Source organism: Xylaria bambusicola, assembly GCF_022495145.1.
Source record: "Xylaria bambusicola strain CBS 139988 unplaced genomic scaffold F5B22scaffold_44, whole genome shotgun sequence".
Taxonomy (NCBI): Eukaryota; Fungi; Ascomycota; class Sordariomycetes; order Xylariales; family Xylariaceae; genus Xylaria; species Xylaria bambusicola.
Genome location: NW_025953597.1, coordinates 274,004 through 291,573, shown reverse-complemented (window position 1 = coordinate 291,573; position 17,570 = coordinate 274,004). Strand labels below are relative to the sequence as shown.

The following is a 17,570-nucleotide window of genomic DNA, read 5'->3' as shown; positions in this document are numbered from 1 at the left end:
GACACCAGCACAAACTAGCTCCCTTTACGTGAACTTGGTCAATTCGTGCAGGTTTGTGAGATGATGACTGAAAAGCTTTTCCTTATATCCATCACGCGACTAGCCCTCTCTCAAATATCGAGGCGCGTCTACAAGTCTCGAGAGTCAGTATATCTTCGCACTGCGGCTAACTGGTGCATCGTATCCTTTTGCTTTCAACGCAGTTCGGCATGGGACAGAGCTTTTTTTTTTTTTTTTTTTTTTTAAAAAAAAGTATCTTTGAAAAACTAGTTAGACTCACCGCATGGGTCAAATCAATTATTCATTATAGACAGTATTGAGTTCATACATGTAGTAGATCCAGAATAATAATGCTTTCAACTCGATCATTTTACTTCGACCCTCTTTGTGTCTCTTTGTTGCATCCTCATATCGCCATTCATTATGTACACTGTTTCCGTTCTGAAAATCCATGCAATGATCATAAGGCTTTCTTTGTATTATTATCATCAATTCCCGGCGGGATGTCTCTCATGCCTTCAAGTATGCACCTACCAATATATTCCTCTGTCCCAATTACTCCTAATTAGTGGTTTCGCCAACGAGGTGTAGGCTCGTAGCTAGATAAAAGTTTCAATCGTCACGCTGACTATAATCGAACAAGCCGGGAGCACAATGGAAATAGCTGAAGACCCAAATGATGTGGAATCGAGTTCAGACTCCTGGAGCGAAGTAGACTTTTACACGGCTGTCCAAGATTGGATCGACAGCGCCAGTTATATCCCGAAGGGCATTGGGTATTCGTGGTCTCCATTCTGCGAGGCACTTATCGAGAACCACCTAGACATAACCGGAGTATCCGAGCCGCCGCCACCACCTGGCGTGCCAGATTACGCTAAGTCAGCGGTCCCAAAGAAACGACACGATGGAGGACAACGCGGGAGCGAGAAACAGCAAACTGGCGGGAGAAGCGATGTTCTAATAGTAAATATCCCAGCAGATAAGGTTCCAGACAAGGACCCTGCGAAAGGATCATGGAAGCACGTAGTTTACGTCCCTGAATGGACAGATCCGGATTATAAGGAGAATTTCATGAAGACGCCTGCGGGGCGCTGGAGGAAGAACCAAGTCCGCGACGCCATAGCCAACTTACGGCCTGCGTTGCGCCTTGAGGACGCAATCCGCAATCCTACTGATTACGCCCTGCGTTTCGGGATAGCTGATGGTCGACGGGACGGGCGAAGTCGGATGAGCCCGACCTGGTCTCAGACGCGCGACCCTATGGAAGACATTGCCAACCAGATCGACATGATGAACGATGCGGAAAGGGGCGTCGCAATAAACTTGAGCCGTGAAGCGTTAGAAGCTCGAGGGGAGATGCCAACTCCGGGCCAAGAAATACTTCCAGAGGTGGTGGATACGATGCTGGCATCTAACGGCAGTATGTTCCCCCATTGCTAATCAATGAATGTGCGCAAATTAGAGCACACTTTGCGGGGGCCTTCTTTTACCCTTCCTGCTTATTTCCCCACGAACCCAGTGTGCCTGGGACGATAAACCATCTGCTAACTCTAGAGATTATAGTGTTGACGAACGCAGGGTTGAAGGCTGAAGTAGCGAAGGCGCGCGAGGAAGGGAAGAGCCTCGATCGGCTCGTCGAGGAATTGGAGAGCAAGTACCCTCAGCTGAGGAAAACCCACAAAGTCTTCCTCGACAACGCCCTGGATGACCAAGACTACCAACGCTTGATTCTCAGCGGCCTGACGACTGATGAGATGATTCAAGTCAATGCGCACACCATGTCAAACGACCCCAAGTGCGATCTAGACAATGAACTTTTCTTGTAAGTCATTAGCTGTTCATAAACAATGGTCGCGGTAATTCACATCATTGTCTCGTCTAACACATGCGTGCAGTCTGTTCCGACGAGAACGATGGGTTGATTCTCGATGGAAGGGGTCTACGTCGGAGAATCCAAAGCTCGCATACAACGTCGGTGGAACGCGGGAAGAGTGGAATATAGTAGGGTTATCCTCGCACTCTCTTTCGCCTGGCCGTTTGCCATATCAAGGATGCCCTTCGTTCTCCAAAACATATGATAGTAATTGACATTTTCAAGCAAACGAACGATGCGCTCTGGGACGCGCTACAGCCCGCATTGCGGCTCGCTTCGATAATAATTTTACAGAGCCCGCCACACATCCAAGCTCTAATCAACATGTGCACGCGCCAGCCCATCGCGCCACAATTCGACAGGCGAGAGAAGGCCAACACACCCACGCTGACCAAATACGTGTTGGAGGAGGACATCGACCTGAATCTGACGTACCCGGCGATCCGCACACTGAAGGCACTCTACAATTTTGATTGGAGAGAGGCCGTCCTAGGGCATCTATCCGGCTTCCTAGAGCTAGATATAGCATCAGGGTATACGCTCTTGTACCGGAGGTATGCTCCGGACATCGAGTACCAGGAGATGGAGCCGTGCAGTCAATTCGCGTACGGGTCCACGGGGATGTACAACGAGGGGCCAAAGCGGGTGATTCGTATCAAGCTTGCGGCCGAGTCGATCTGGCCGTTGCTGGTGCCTCAGTACAGCGCAAGCGAGAAGATGGTGGCCTCCTTCGAGATTGCTAATACTATGGTACACGAATTCGCGGTATGTGAAAAAAACAAAAACAAAAAGAAAAACAAGTTTATTTGAGTCTCATCGGGTGAAGACTCGATGCTTTTTGATATGCATAATAAGCTGATTAGACACGCTTCTCTTTTCTAGCACGCTATAGTTCAGGCACAAATTCGACTGTGCTCGGAAGAATGGACGCACCCTCCTGTAAGTGTCTCAAGATCTTCTTGTTCTCTTTTCGGCTTTGCTGCCACTGCTGCTCCTGTATAACATACACACTCCACACCGACTCCCCACCCCATATTCTAGCTCGGCTCTTATTTTATAAACTATGACCTAGACATGGCGAATATTGACTCTCCCATTCGTATAGCAACAGCTTCCAGAGGTCAAAAGCTTGTGTCTTAGTCTTAAGGACATTGCATGGGACATGGCAGTTAACATGGGGGAGCCATTCTTCGAGGACTACCCGGAGGCCGAGGTTGGTCGCCAGGTCGAGGAGTCGCTTTGGGGCATGGCAGGGTTCCCACTCGAGGTCGTGAATAGGCATTATCCCGGCCTTGTGCTTCTCGCTCATCGCCAGTCGTATCCCTATCAACGGGCCCCTGAGAGATCAGACACCGTACATCCTAACTTGCAATACCACACAACAGTGCCGTTAGACACCATAGAGAAGTTCTTTACGAAGAAGTTCTGGTTGTATGAGTTCGGGTCGTTTGATCCCAATACGAACGACTACTCCTTCTATGGCTTTGCGGCTTTGAAAGGGAAGTCGGACCGTTTTTATAGCCAGAAGATTCTGTGGAACTTTCCATCCCAGCTCAGCCAGAACACACTTGTGGCCTTCTACGGCTACAACTTGGCCGCGTTCCTGGACGCCGTGCCCAATATATTGTGGGTGTCTCGTCACCGTGTGCTGTCGCGTTATCTCCGCGCACTCACTATCGAGGTCATGTACGAGCAGATGAAGGATGCGTGGTGGGCATGGGAGATCAACCACTGGAGTTCCACCGTAATGCATACCATGCCAGCGAGTGTCGCCCGATTATTTACAGCGTTTCAAGAGGCTAGATCTCTGAGCAACAATGCTAGAGAAGCTTTTCAAGCCACCGGACAGCCGGCCGTAAAGTATCAAGAATTTGAGGCCTTGTTTGGCCCTAACGGCAAAGTTGTGAGGTGTCTCGCTACTGCGTGCAGCGAGATGCAGGATGATATTGCCTATATGCAATTGCTAGTCTTCCACTATCCGCTCTGCAGATCTCGGGGCTTCTTCTTGGATCTCATGCCGTACAGCGCGATCGATTATATATACGGCCGTCTCGTTACATTTCGACAAGCTGCAGAGAGAATAGTAGTGGAGGCGGGGGACATACAAAGGGTTAGGCCTACGGGCCGCTGCGACGGGAGCTATTGGCCTGAGTGGCACGTCCGCTTCCAGAACATTGTAGGACATTATCAAAAACTGGTAGAGGTGATAGAGAGAATTTATCAAGGAGATACTCGCCCATTTGACGCTGTCGCAAAGGAGCAGTTCGATAGGCTGCCAACAGCGGAGTGGAGGTATCCTTCTGAACGCTATCGCAAGATGGCGATGCTCGAGTACGAGAGGGCTCATCCAGCCGTGCGCGACACGATCGACGACTTCATCGACACGATCCATGGAGTTCATATGGATCAGAAGTCGAAGGCCAGTATTGGCCAAGTGAGTGGCGCCTTGCAATCTCTAGGTGGTATCGGGGCAAAGGCTGGACAGTCTGTCGGCGGACCATTTCGCTTCCAAATTCCCAACACCCCTCCCCCAACGGTCCAGACCCCATCTAAAGCCACGAGCCACGAGGCTCCGTCAACACCCCCTCCTGCTTCTATCCACGCCATCTTCGGTGTCCCTGGAGGGGCGAATACGATGCCAACAACCCCTTTAGAGGATGACGCGCCGCGTCGCGTGTCGCCTCGCAAGGAAAAGTCGGCCTACCGGAAATACGTAACAAACTTGTTGGCGTCGCCAGATCCAGAGCATGCTTCCGAGGCGGCTAGCGATCTCTTCACTTCCGGCGTGCCACAGCCACTTCCCAGCTTGTCGCCACGAATAAGACAACTGTCCCAGGGAAGCGGACGGGCTCAGTTTCAGGTGTTCCCGAATCCTTTTGCTAATCGGGTCGTGATGACCTCGGAAGCCCAAGCCTTCCAAGAACAAAGGAGAATTGCGGAACAGGCAAATGAAGCTTCTGGCACTTACACCGCCCAGTCGATGTGGCGCGAGAAGAGCCATACTGAGAGCGATGACGGTATGTCAATGTAGAAGTAACCAAGTTAAGGTGAATGGTACTCGTGAGTTTGCATTGCTGCGGACAGCAGGGACAGGTATACCATCCTCAGTGCACAAAAGTGGTTCGCAACACGTTGGCTCATTCGCAGACTGCATTCTCCTTGCTTCGGTTGACTTCGGCTGGGTAGGAAGAACAGGGTAGCAGAGAATCATCACGCATTGCATAAAGGTTTAGTGTTCATACTGTACTGTATATACAAAAAGGCCTATGTTAAGGTCTTTTAATGTCGAGGGTATAGGTAGCTATGGCCCTTCCATGGGTGGAATGATAAATTACATTCAACAAGTCTTCATGTCGATAATTCTACCATTCCTACTGAGCTGTGCAGGACAACAATTCAGGGGTATCTATAGCATAGTGCGTCATTAAATGAATAAAGATCCCTCCCCCCAAATCTATGTTGCCCCCCGCATCCGCCATAGCTGTGTAGCAGCAGCTTCCATGCGCAATTGCTCCGAGGGGCTGGGGGTCTTGTTGTCATCGTTGTTGGATTCCGCAGGCCACTGATGTTTATGATTGGCGGTGGCCTGGCGCGATATACCCACAAGCGGATCGTTGTAAATGGGCTGAGAAGAATGATGCCACGCGTAAGAGCATTGAGTCTTGGGCCAGGTTTCGACTAAGGGACTAACTGGTCCAACCAGCGGAGCAATTTCCATAGGGGCAATTTTCCCAGCAAGGGGGGCTGGCGATGGTGTCGAATCCCCCCATTGCTTGATGGGTGGAAGCTCAGGTGGCAGCTCTTCCACCTCGTACCCCATGTTGGAACCGACTGATGCTCTTCCCGAGACCGGTAGTGGACTATGGTGTTGGAGAGCTGGGGTACTCGGTGGTAGCGGTAGTAAGCGTAAGTAGGGATCGAATGTGTAGGGAGAATGTCTTCTGCTGCTGCCACTAGCATCTTCGGGGCCAACAAAATGATAGCCTCCAGGATAAGGACCAAGGTGTAGGTCATGTGGGTTGGAAGGCATGAATGGGCGCCGCGGTGTGGCCGGTAATCGGCTTTGCATGGCCGAACACCCTGGGGATGGAGTCTTCCCCGATCTTGCGAGCTCCCTAGCAGCTTTCAAGTACCGGTCTTTACCCGAGTGTGTTTCAGAGCGCTTGTTCCTAGCCACTGGCTTCTTCTTATTATCGATACTTATACAATTAGTGAGAGCCGCAGGAGCAGACTTCCTTGCTTTTTTCCTTTTAGCTTGCGGCAGATCGACCTGTGAAATCTCTGCAGCCTGCTGGGTTGGTTCAGGATTTCCAAGAGTCGCACCGGCGAGAACATCAGAAGCTTTATGGCCGGGATTCCCCGGTTCAGTCGGGACGGGACTTGAGCTTTTATGATTAGGTTGACAACGAGGAACTTGTCCCTGTCTGGGTGCCCTTCTAGGGAGTGGTTTCCTGGTCGTTTTCCTACCACTAGGTCGCGAATTAGGGGTACCACCCGGTTCGCACGGAGATGGCACTTGGGAATTAGATATGGAGCTGGAAGGAGGTGGCAGTGGAGTGTCGAGGCTAGAGGCAGGCGGTATGTAACCTAGATTGTTGAAAGGGCGATCGCCTATCTTGGCCAGTGTCTGAAATATGTCCCATATGACATATGCGCCACATTGATAGTCGTTCCGCATAGCAACGGGGTTCTTTGGTGGTACCCGCGGCTTGCTTGGTTCTGGTACAGGCTGTTCCCTTCCTCCAGAATCTTCCCGCTTCTTCCCATTTATACTTTCACGTTTCTTTTGTTTCTCCTTCTTCCTCTCAGCCAGAGTCTCCCGTCTCTGCCTGTCCATCTCCAGTCGCTCCTCAGGAGAGAGCCATAGGAGAGGTTTGCGATTCCTCAAATCCTCAACCCAGGCATCGCAGTCCCATTCGATCCAATAGTCCAGAACATCTCCCCAGACACTTTCAGAGGGCTTGGTGAAGTTGATGAAGACGACCTTGCCACCTTTCTTGTGTACCGCTTTCGCGAATTCCTTGACCATGACCTTCAAGCCGTGTACACGTAGACTCGTGCCAAGCACCAGTAGCAGGTCTGGGCCTGTAGCAAGGTCATGCTGCACGATCGGGGATATAAGATCAGATTGGGGATGTTCTTCGCCATATAAGACAATGTCTGGGCGAAGCTTGCCAACTCCGAGGGCTCTTTTCCCCTTCTCCTGACGAGCCGCAGTTGCCCCAGCACAGTGAGGGCACTCTGGCTGCTCTCCCAACAAGGTACACGATTCCCGACCGTCTTCGTCCCAATCGCAGAGTTTTCCGCACACAAAACAGCGCAGAGAATGAAGAGACCCATGAAGGAACACACACTCAACACCCTTGTCGGAGCCAAGGCTGGGGCGAGGTTTAGTTTGCGTTGGCGCCGCATCTCCTGATCGTGGCGAAGTTTGTATCACATCCACGGCGTTTGTAGTGGCAGCCTCATTAGGTTGCTGTGTAGCCTCTTCCTTCACTGGGGATTCCGGGAGGTACTGCTTGATCGACTTTCTCTTCTTACTGCCGTATCCATGCTTGAGATCAGTCGAGAGACCGATCTTCTTCTCGATTTCATCAATGTTCTGAGTGTAGACGCGAGCGAGCTTTCCGATATCTCTCATCTGTGCGATGAAGCGATGTGTTATGGTGGGCTCGACTTCTTTGACCCGTTGTCTCAATGACGTGGCGAATCTGTAAAAAACTGAAGTCTTCAGTGGGTCAGCCCATATATTGCAGTCAAACAAGTCTCTACCCTTCATATTTCTGAGATTCGAAGTTGACGCTTGGGAGGAAAAGAGGTCAAGCGACTGCTGGGTATCATCAGATTCGGAAGTATCCGAACAATCAGAATCCTCATGAGAACTGTTCTCTGTCGAAGAGTGGGCATTTTCGTATGGGTCGAATGGGTCTGATGGTGGAGAGGAAAGCGGTGACGAGCTAGTAAGGAGCCGAGGTGTAGGGTGCCTCGGGGTTTTGGTTTGTGTGTGGGAACTTGTCTGGCTGCTGTTCAGCAAGATCGACGTATCCGTCTGCGGAGACTCGCAGGAAGTTGGCTGGTCTGAGAAGAAAGAGTCGTGGCTCGTTGATGAGTCGACAGAATGCTGTGTCAAATGCCGAGGAAGGGTGGGCCGCAACGCAGTCGCCTGCGATCGCGTCACCCGTCGAAGAGAATCTTCTTGTGATGGCATCGGGGCGACAACTTCTTCCTGCGTGGAAGGCTGCTCCAGGTATGAAGCGGGACTCATGCTCGCAGAGGGTGGTTTCTCGACGATCGATTGCGTTGGTAGGACCGGAAGTGGGAATGAGGCAAGCAAAGCTGGTGACGTAGAATTGTCCGGCCCGGACGTCCTCCTGCGTTTCATGGGACGCCCAATACTGTCGACTGCTGCCTTGGTGGAGGGAGGAAAGGCTGGAATGTCCTCGTCCTCGTCCTCGTCCTTATTTATGCCGGTAGTAGCATTGGCTTCTGCACGCTCAAACTGATCTTGAATGAGGGAGTATAGACCGTTTTCGGAGCGAAAGTCCTGTGGTCAAGGTCAGTTTATGAGTTCAAACATGAGGTGAACATAGGAATAACGATGTGACAAGTGGGAGGAGGGCGCGCATACGGGGATTCCCGAGTTGGTGCTAATGCCGGCACCGGTAATGATGACGACCTTGCGCGACTTGGCGAGGATGTCAGCAACATCTTGGAGGCGGTCGAGAGCGTCGGGCGTGATCTGGAGAGTGGGCATGGTTCGGATCGCGGTTGGAGAGGGACGCGGATTTCGGTCCTCGGGATCGGCGCGAGCGAGCTCAGCAAATGGTGTCACTCATGGCGGTTATTACACAGAAGGTGGCGACACGAACTGGCGGCAGGGAGGCCGTAGGGTCGATTGGCCAGCGGGAGGCTATGCTGGCTGTGAGAGCGCGTGGTCAATACGATCGGGCCGTATATAGAGTGTCGAGACGAGGTGGCAGCGACATGGAGACGCGTCCGGCCCAGCAGATGGGTACACGCTCGCCGGGCTCGGCTGATGCTTGAAGAATAATTCTAGCGGCAAGATATGAGGTGCACGGCAGCGTGTAAGAACAGGGAATAATGGCAATGGCTCCTGGAGCGGCGGGAGGAGTTTAGTATAGGTGTATAGAAAGTAATGTAAGCTCGGTATGGTTCTCGAGGGGGGGAAAACAAAAGCACGATGTTAGGGCGAGCTTATGATAAAACGCGGCTTCACTTCACGTCACTTTCGATCTGCTATGCACAAAAGCGGCAAAACTGTATAGTGTGCAAGGGAGCTAAATCACACGACTTATTATGCGAAGGAGAACAGGAACAATTATATAAGAATGGTATAAGAACTGGTGTCAAGTCAATCCATAGCAAACAACATTGACCGAAGAGGAGCTGTTGTTGGAGTTGTTGCTTTAAGCTGCAACCAAGGTGGTTGAAGGATTGGATGATGAGAGACAGGACATGGATCGGCTATAAGAGTACCTATAGTGTACATGCAGGCACCTACAGGAGGTCGAGTAGGCGGGGCATAAACGCGTACTTGTAAGTATCTCCGAAGTATCCACTACTCCATTGTAAGTACATTCCTAAGGTAGGCACAGAACCAGGGATAGGTGCCCAGGTGGGCTGAGGGTGAGAGTCCAAGGTTAGGTAGGTGAGCAGGGTCCCGCTTACTTCGTAAGTAAAGTCTCCGAGTCTCATATTTATTTATCAGACTCCATATCGAGTTGTAAATATATAGGTACATACATAGGTACATCATGATATATTCCCGCCGTAGTGGTGTCTGTAGCCGAGACATCGAGTAGGTACATATCATCGCTTGGACTGGTTGTCTTCTTACATGTAGGTATCTATATCTATCTACATATGTATATATGCATGTTACTGTACATGGTCATCATCAGATTCGAACTAAAAGACGCTGTCCTCAAATCATCCATATAGGCATTGTCATGATCTTCACAATGGACACGCTCCTCCGGTTCGCCGGCTTGGCACTGGCTGCTGTAAGTGCATGCATGATTGATACAAACACCAATATCATCATATCCAACATACCAACATACCAACACGTCCACAGACCTTGGTGTACATCGCCGCCTCCATCGTCTATAACCTCTATTTTCACCCCCTTGCCGAGTTTCCCGGCCCTCTACTTCGTCGCATCAGCCGTGTGCCCTGGTCACTGGCCGTGCTAAGAGGCACTGCTGTCTTCGATGCCGCCGACTTGCACACCCAGTACGGCCCCGTCGTACGCGTCGCTCCGAATGAGCTCGCCTTTCACGACCCCCGTGCCTGGAAAGACATCATGGGCGGCGGCGTCTCCGAGATCCCCAAGTGTAAGTAAAGGCCTACTTCTCCCACTTTCTGTGTCTCTCATGTATTACTCATGTGTTTTTCATACATACACACTTCTCACCCATGCCTCCAATCCCTGATTCTCTCTCTCTCTCTCTCTCTCACACACATACACCCTTCTTCTGCATCATCCATGCTGCTGCCGCCTGACCTGTCCGCCCCTGCTCAGGGATTGGCATGTACGGAGTGCCAGCTTTCCTCCCACCTCACGTGCAGAACACGACCAGCAAAGACCATCACCGTACACTACGAAAGGCTTTGTCACCCGGATTTTCCGACGGCTCTTTACGTGCCCAGGAACCCATCATAGCCAGATACATAGATCTACTCATGCGACGCTTGAAGGCCAAAAGCCAACATGGCCCTTTGAATATCGAGCTGTGGTACCGTTATGTCGTCTTCGACATCATCTGCGACCTGGCCTTCGGTGAGTCATTAGGATGCCTTCAGAGTGACGGCTTGCATCCATGGGTCGCCGCTATGATCGACGGTGCAAAGCCCATGGGCTTCTTGACCGCGTTGAACATGTACCCGGTTCTAGCAGCCGTGGTAAACCCCATACTGGCCTTCCTCGCCAAAGGACCCATGCGCCTCAACACAGAGATGGTCAAGCCCCTCGTGGAAAGACGGCTTCGCGCCGGTGACCGTCCTGATCTGATTAACCCCCTCATTAAGCTTCACGAGGGCCAGCCTGGCGAGGTCAGTTTCGTCTATTATTTTGCCTGCTCTCGCAACCTCGCACTGATAGGCCAGTTAAGGACTCCAACACGGATGAGCTCATCTCGAATGCCACTGTTATCATTGGAGCTGGTGCTGAGACCAGGTAAGTTTACTTGATATATCTCACGTCACTTCTCGATACCACGAGTTGCGTGGTCTGATTTGCTAGATTTGGAAGATGCTTTAAGTAACAGTGTCCGAAACAGCGCCAGCATACTCACTGCCGTCACCTCGTTGCTCATCGATCACCCAGAAAAGTCGGACAAGCTAGCCGCAGAGGTTCGCTCCGCATTTACCTCTCGTGATAGCATTACGGCCGACGCCGTGTCTCGATTACCCTATCTCGTTGCCTGTGTCGACGAAACTCTGAGATTATTTCCCCAGACGGGAGCCCCTTCGCTGCGATTAACGGACAAGAGAACAACAATCGTTGGGATCCCTATACCAGAAAATGTATGCGTTACGTGTAACATATGGTTTACGAAATCGACTAACAGTCCATTGTAGACAGTCGTCGGTATCTGGCCTTGGGCGCTTTATCGAACGCCAGCTTTATGGACAGTGAGTAGCGAAAATCTACCTTTCTCTCTAACCTACCTTATACTCCCATTTTTTATTAATACTAATTGAGAATCTAATCTGACACTGTTTCATCATAGGATCCCGACGAATTTCACCCAGAGCGCTTTCTAGGAGACCCTAGGTACGCAAACGATGCTCGAGAGAGTTTCAAACCTTTCTTCACAGGTTCGAGAGATTGTATTGGGCAAAAGTAAGCTTTATCGCCCCATCCTATTATGGACACGTGCTTTCGAGAGCTTGTTTCAGGGCTATTATATCGGTGATCATGCTAACCGTGGAACCCCCTAGCTTGGCGCTCATCGAAATGCGTCTCATTCTTGCCCATATGGTTTTCAGTTTTGATATGAAACGAACGGTTGACTCGAGTACCAAGGGCTGGGTCCACAAGCAGAAGAATCTGTTTATTGTGTGGGAGAAATCTCCTCTCCCAATTGAGCTTATACCTGTGGCATGAACGGCGAATCAGGAGGCTGGTGTATTCACTGCTCACCAGGGTTCTATAACACTGATATAATGGGAAATAGCTAGACTAGTCTTTGAAATGTCTGGAAAAAATACGGACAGTCTTAGGAGTAGCTAACTCAGACAATTTTGCTAATAGGCATTAAAACTGCTCCCTTATAGAGAGAGCAACGACGTAGTTCTATATACAGTGGCAGATAGTTGAAACCCAGTTTCTTACGAAGTATACATAGCCCATCTCTAGCATATTTATCTTGTTCCAAAATCAGACACTCAAATATCTCAAGGTGAGCCCTGTGGCGAGAAGTGCAGCGAGCCCTGCGACGAGGGCTGCGACGAGTGCTGTGAAGAAGACTGCGAAGAGGGCTGCGATACCGGTACCATGCTATACGTTCCATCAGCCTGGCCAGGCACCCTCCGGAAAGTCGTCAAACTGTTGTTCGTCGGATCCCAGCGGTCGAAAGCGTCAGGTTCATAGTCAGGGAACTGGAAAGGGAAATCCGGAAGCCACGACGATTGGTCAAAGGACGGGTTCGTGAGGACATTAAACATATGTGCAAATAGACCGTTGAGGGCCCTCAAGACAGGCGAGGATGCACTGCCAGCAAGCTAGAGTCAGTAACCGATGATCAAAAGTCTGCCTCAATCATGAACAGGGGAAAGAAAGGAGAAGAGACTTCGGGGAACTGACTATGCCTGTCTTGTCTCCATTACATGCGCTATAATTGTGTAATTATGGTCAGCTACATAGGTAGTCAGTGCCTAGCAACCAATTCATTTACTCACCAATCATATGAGCAGCTTGGTGCACAAACTCGACGCGCGAAGCGACCAGGACATGTTTGCCAAAGTCGTTGAAACGATCCCAGTAGGAATCCCTCCTGTGTATCCTCGGCGTCACCTGTACCGTGGAATTAACGGCAACGACGCGCCAACCCGCTTGATATGCGGCCTTGCCGGGTGAGTATATATCGCCGCGTTGAGTCGTGGTTGGGAGCTTGTCAGCTTTTTGAAGAGGTAATGCTGCTGTCATCAACAGCCCTGTGTCTCGGGTTGTGGTTGTTTAGCCAGACACATTGTATGATGTCTATAGTCCAGAGGAAAGAGGGCTGTCTAACCTAAACAATGCCAGATCCAAAGAGACGGCTCGCCATCATTCGGACTATTAGGCATCAACAGCCGCTGTTCAGTGTCTATTCAAGACCCAAATCAGCGAGATCCCGTGAACCTTGCACCAAAGTCATTCCCATCGATTATGTTGTCGAGATACTAGTAATTCTAGGATACGAGAAGCTAATAATTTGTCACGTACCCGACAACTTTGTGACATTAATCGGTGGAATAAGGCAGACAAAAAATTCCGCTATAGACGCACATTCGGATTCGTCTTTTTTCTGGTACGCTTCGATGAATTTCTCGAGCTCTGTGCGGAGACTAACATAACTCCAAGGTGTCTGACTTCAATAGTAAGCTCTGGGCGTAAAGTTCGCATTCTTATCGCTGTGGTCCAGAAACGCTAGGCGATGGATCTCAACATACCCTTTCCCATACATCCAAGGCAGGGGCAAACCACGGCCGCGAACTAGCCCATAATGACCCTTGTTCATCCCATTTACGTAATATTTCCTTGAATATATAGCGCACACGAGGGTCTCTGTTCGTAAAGGTATCTTTGATCACAACTTCAGGATGAGCCCGAGCCTGCCTCAATTCAGTATAGATGAATTGGGGGTAGCGGAACCCCAGCTCGCCATGAGGGTTGGTAGCCCAAAAGCTTTTGGATTGCATCCGCCAAAACACGGCAGCGGGGATGTAATAAGCGTAAATCGGTGCAAAGAAATCTAATTCAGGGCTATTAGGGAGCATTTGGCCTTGTGAACTAGCTCCCAGCCGACTAGGGAATTTGACATGAAGGTCTGCTACTGGAAGTCTGTTGGATAGACCAGGGACTTCCAACTGTGTGAGACGCTTGTTAGCTGAACTTGATTTCACTGAGCGTTGCGATAACCATATAGATATTTCGGCTCGGGTATATTTGGAGCACTCAGGAGTCCATATCACCAACGACGTATCAGAAGAAAAATGCGGTTGACTCACTGGCGTTCCACCAAGGGCAGCCTTTTCCCAGGAGCGACCAAGCTCAGCAATTGATTCCCCATTTACGAACTAATTACATTCACTGTTCAGTCCAGTATATTCGTGGTGTGCGAGGCATTCATACACATGAGGAGAATCATACCGGCTCGTGGAAATCCCGCCCCCGGATGTCTGCGCTCATATCTCCATGATATGTATGGACTCGATGGAAATATATGGCATGCATCAACTCATCTACGGTATTCCGCTGTTAGCGAGTGCGTTTATGGTTTCTTCCTAACAGTGCGTTATGCAATATGGGAAGATGATTAAATCGACTTGATCAGTATAGATGAATTGACCTACGTAATACCTGGATGCAAGGAGTTAACATCTTTCACCAGAAGCCTATACATGTCTCAATAGTCTGTAGCACTCACCACCTGGGCCATCTTTAAGTGTAATACACACCTTTCAGCAACACTGATAGTCCCACCAACAAGATGCTTCAGGTAAGCAACGTTAATCCTACTGAAAGTCATGTCCTGAGGCTCTAGCCAGCTGGTATCTCCACGCTGGCCCACGTCACCCTTCACGAATGACCAAGCGTGGTTCTTTAGCATTTGACAGATGAGTGTCTCCCGCTTCTCTGCATCCGGCTCGATTGCACGGCCTAGAAAGGGCTTCCCTAACCTTACACACTCTGCCCACTCGAAGCTGGGTGTTAATAGAATGATCCAGTTTTCCCCCCTTGCCACATGCTCGGCCGCCCTAGACGCATCTCCATAAAGTTCATACCAACGTTGTACATGGCCATACATTAACGTCCCGAGCCTGTATACACGCGTTCATTCATCTCCGTTAGCCTCCAGCGACAATGAGCTTAGAGGAAAAACGATGCCGACGCAAAGGGGTTGGTCTCACCAGGTATTGTTATCTTTGATGAGTGTCATTAGTATCCGATTTGCTAGTTCGAGAATAAATGACACCTCATGCCAAATACGCTCGTCGTCCATTGTCCAGGTCCTAATAGCCCGCTTTGACCCGTCCGCCCTCTCGATCGTGTCAGCGACATCCACAAGAAACAGATCATACCAACGGTCTTTTTTAAAGAACGGTAGCCATGTTTCTGGGCGGACTTCGATCCTCTGTGACTTATAAGCCTCCAACATTTCAGCATAATTCTTCGCGTCCTCCGGTCGGTGACCGCTCAATATGACAGGATCTTCGCCCCAACATGAGAGGACGCTGTTCAGTGTCACAGCCTTCCATGCCGGAACTCCCATTAACAAATTGCGCGATAATTTCTCCGTAGCTAAAGCTTCATCGATTTCTTTCCCGGTCACAGGCGTGGTAAACTCGTCTTTTTTAGGTTTAGAGTCGTAATATCGTGGGTCGAGCCTAGCGCTCATCAGTTTTCTCAACTTCAACAATGCGATTGTAGGCTTGATTACCAAGGGCGCATTGGTGCGATACCAGAATGCGTATGACCACCATCTTGTAGTAACGAATTACATACTTGTCCCTTTAATATCGACCCATCTCCAAAGCGCTTGGCCCAAGGTGACTGAGGAAGTGGAACAGCCATCTTGGAGTAATTATCATGCGTCCAAGCCAATCGCCACAGGGACTATGCTGCTCCATCACACTCAGTCGGTAAAAATTACACCAGGTTAAGCACTAGCTAGTCTCGTTCGCACAATCACAAAGGTCATTTGCAAACGGCATGGAAAAAACGTTTCGAGGTTTGACAAAGAGCCATCTATCCCCAGGTACATATTGAAGTTTAGCGACAGTCACAAAGCGTCTACTCCCTGTACTCTACTCAACAATAAACTTATCACCCATTAGCTTTTCGCTCAATTCCCACAGCTTCTGTGCTGCGTCGCGGCTTCTCGCGTGCTCTGCGCATTGAAAGAACTGGCAATCGGCCAAATATAGGCCACGGCATTCTAAAACGCATTGAACATTGATGATCAATCAGTAAGTGTTCACTACTCAGTTGCAGAATGATTGAGCGGTTGACTTACCGTCAAGCGCAGGGTCCAAGGCAGCGACGAGACTTGTCGACGCCCCCTCGTCGCTATTCTTCCAATACTTGGATGTTGCTGCAATTGTCTCGGCGACGTCCTTGTCATGCTCTCTTCCGAGACTACTGATGACCCCTGGCATTCACGTATTAGCCCAACTAATTTGTCTATTCAGAGTGACATAAAACGTTGACCAGAAGTAAGAAGAGAAAAAAAAACAGTACCTCCAGGGTGAAGTGCATATGACATAATCCCAGAAGCTTTGGCATGCTCCTGTAGATATAGAGTGAACAAGATATTGGCAGTCTTGCTCTGAGCATAAGCTATAGTAGACAAATATCCATCGTCAGAGGCCTTGGCGAAGGCCGGGGGCATACGTGCAGCAGGTTTCTCCTCCTGCGGAATTTCCTTGTTTTCCATGTTGTAATCGTGAAACCGGATAGGGGATAGCATGTGGCCATGGCTAGACAAGTTAATAACCCGAGTTGCTCCAGGGGGCGACTTCTCCGCTGCGGCTTTTAATAGCGGAAAAAGAAGGCTGGTAAGCAGAAACGTTCCAATGTGGTTCACGCCAAACTGCGTCTCAATTCCTTCTTCCGTCCAATGCCGAAGTCGACGGGTGACGCCGGCATTATTAACAAGAATATCGAGCGTGGAGATAGTGTCTTTGACCTCTTCAACGGCTTTTCGTATGGACGTTTGGGAGGCCAGATCTACTACGATCGTTCGTACACTGACTCCTGGATACGTAGTCTGAATTATATCGGCTATGGCTTCCAATTTCTCTTTGGTCCTAGATAGCAATAGTAGGTTCGCCGGCTGTTGTGACGCAAATGCAAGTGCAGTTCCTTCACCCACTCCTTGCGGCGCCACCCCGGTTACGATAACTTCATATGTGTATAAGTGACGGAGTTTCAATAGTGTAGCGGCCCAAAGTAATATCACATACTGTTTTTGCCCCTTACTCTGTCCGCGTATTCTTCAGCAACGCTTAAGGCCGATGTTTTTAGACCCCACTCTGGTTTCGAAGTCATCTTGATGAATAAAGATCAGCTATGCAGATATTGCGTCTTTCTGCCTTGCCAAGCATAGGGGTCAATTTCATGACCGTAGTTGCTCTTGTACAGACTGCGTTTCACAGAACGGACTTGCCATCATAATAAGCGACGTCTTCGTCCAAATCGTCATGTGATAAGAACAGTATGGCGTTATAACGTCCGTGTAATATAGGAGGGCGTATTTCCCAACGTGACTCCTCGGCTCTTGGGCTGACAAGGTTGATATAGGCTAAGAGCGCGAGACCCATTCTAGAGTTTCGGTGCAAGGTAATGAGCCGAGGATGTGACCTAGCAAGTTACGATGCCTGGATGTCGGTTACGATTAATCCCCAACTTGGTTTCGGAGACAAAGTGGCAACAGTACTTATGATCGTAACCCCGCGTCTCCCCGCA

General features: G+C 49.9%; 5 protein-coding genes across 5 annotated transcripts; 2 read left to right on the top strand and 3 right to left on the bottom strand.

Moving 5' to 3' along the window:
* Positions 1-654: 654 nt before the first annotated feature.
* Positions 655-4,904, top strand: F5B22DRAFT_649606 (uncharacterized protein; the record flags this gene model as incomplete). Its single annotated transcript, XM_047979194.1, has 6 exons — positions 655-1,420; positions 1,564-1,822; positions 1,896-2,001; positions 2,099-2,638; positions 2,756-2,812; positions 2,979-4,904. 6 exons carry the CDS (start codon positions 655-657, stop codon positions 4,902-4,904), a joined length of 3,654 nt encoding a protein of 1,217 aa, XP_047827874.1.
* A 211-nt stretch (positions 4,905-5,115) lies between these two features.
* On the bottom strand, positions 5,116-8,850 carry F5B22DRAFT_380151 (DHS-like NAD/FAD-binding domain-containing protein). The gene is made up of 2 exons (XM_047971272.1): positions 8,502-8,850; positions 5,116-8,417 (listed from the first exon to the last, which is right to left on the bottom strand). Exons 1-2 carry the CDS (start codon positions 8,625-8,627, stop codon positions 5,328-5,330), a joined length of 3,216 nt encoding a protein of 1,071 aa, XP_047827873.1. The 5' UTR covers positions 8,628-8,850; the 3' UTR covers positions 5,116-5,327.
* Positions 8,851-9,855: 1,005 nt separating this feature from the next.
* On the top strand, positions 9,856-12,005 carry F5B22DRAFT_638440 (isotrichodermin C-15 hydroxylase; the record flags this gene model as incomplete). The annotated part of the gene is made up of 8 exons (XM_047977586.1): positions 9,856-9,897; positions 9,972-10,230; positions 10,419-10,948; positions 11,008-11,072; positions 11,176-11,422; positions 11,477-11,530; positions 11,629-11,741; positions 11,840-12,005. 8 exons carry the CDS (start codon positions 9,856-9,858, stop codon positions 12,003-12,005), a joined length of 1,476 nt encoding a protein of 491 aa, XP_047827872.1.
* A 145-nt stretch (positions 12,006-12,150) lies between these two features.
* On the bottom strand, positions 12,151-15,783 carry F5B22DRAFT_658828 (uncharacterized protein). Its single transcript, XM_047980153.1, has 12 exons — positions 15,544-15,783; positions 15,014-15,490; positions 14,530-14,923; positions 14,456-14,462; positions 14,253-14,344; positions 14,111-14,179; positions 13,553-13,969; positions 13,326-13,467; positions 13,132-13,206; positions 12,800-13,054; positions 12,705-12,732; positions 12,151-12,611 (listed from the first exon to the last, which is right to left on the bottom strand). The coding sequence occupies exons 1-12, from the start codon at positions 15,675-15,677 to the stop codon at positions 12,296-12,298; spliced, it is 2,406 nt and encodes an 801-aa protein (XP_047827871.1). The 5' UTR covers positions 15,678-15,783; the 3' UTR covers positions 12,151-12,295.
* A 1-nt stretch (position 15,784) lies between these two features.
* On the bottom strand, positions 15,785-17,309 carry F5B22DRAFT_379977 (uncharacterized protein). The gene is made up of 4 exons (XM_047971271.1): positions 17,069-17,309; positions 16,344-17,006; positions 16,120-16,254; positions 15,785-16,041 (listed from the first exon to the last, which is right to left on the bottom strand). The coding sequence occupies exons 1-4, from the start codon at positions 17,151-17,153 to the stop codon at positions 15,911-15,913; spliced, it is 1,014 nt and encodes a 337-aa protein (XP_047827870.1). The 5' UTR covers positions 17,154-17,309; the 3' UTR covers positions 15,785-15,910.
* Between the last annotated feature and the right edge of the window lie 261 nt (positions 17,310-17,570).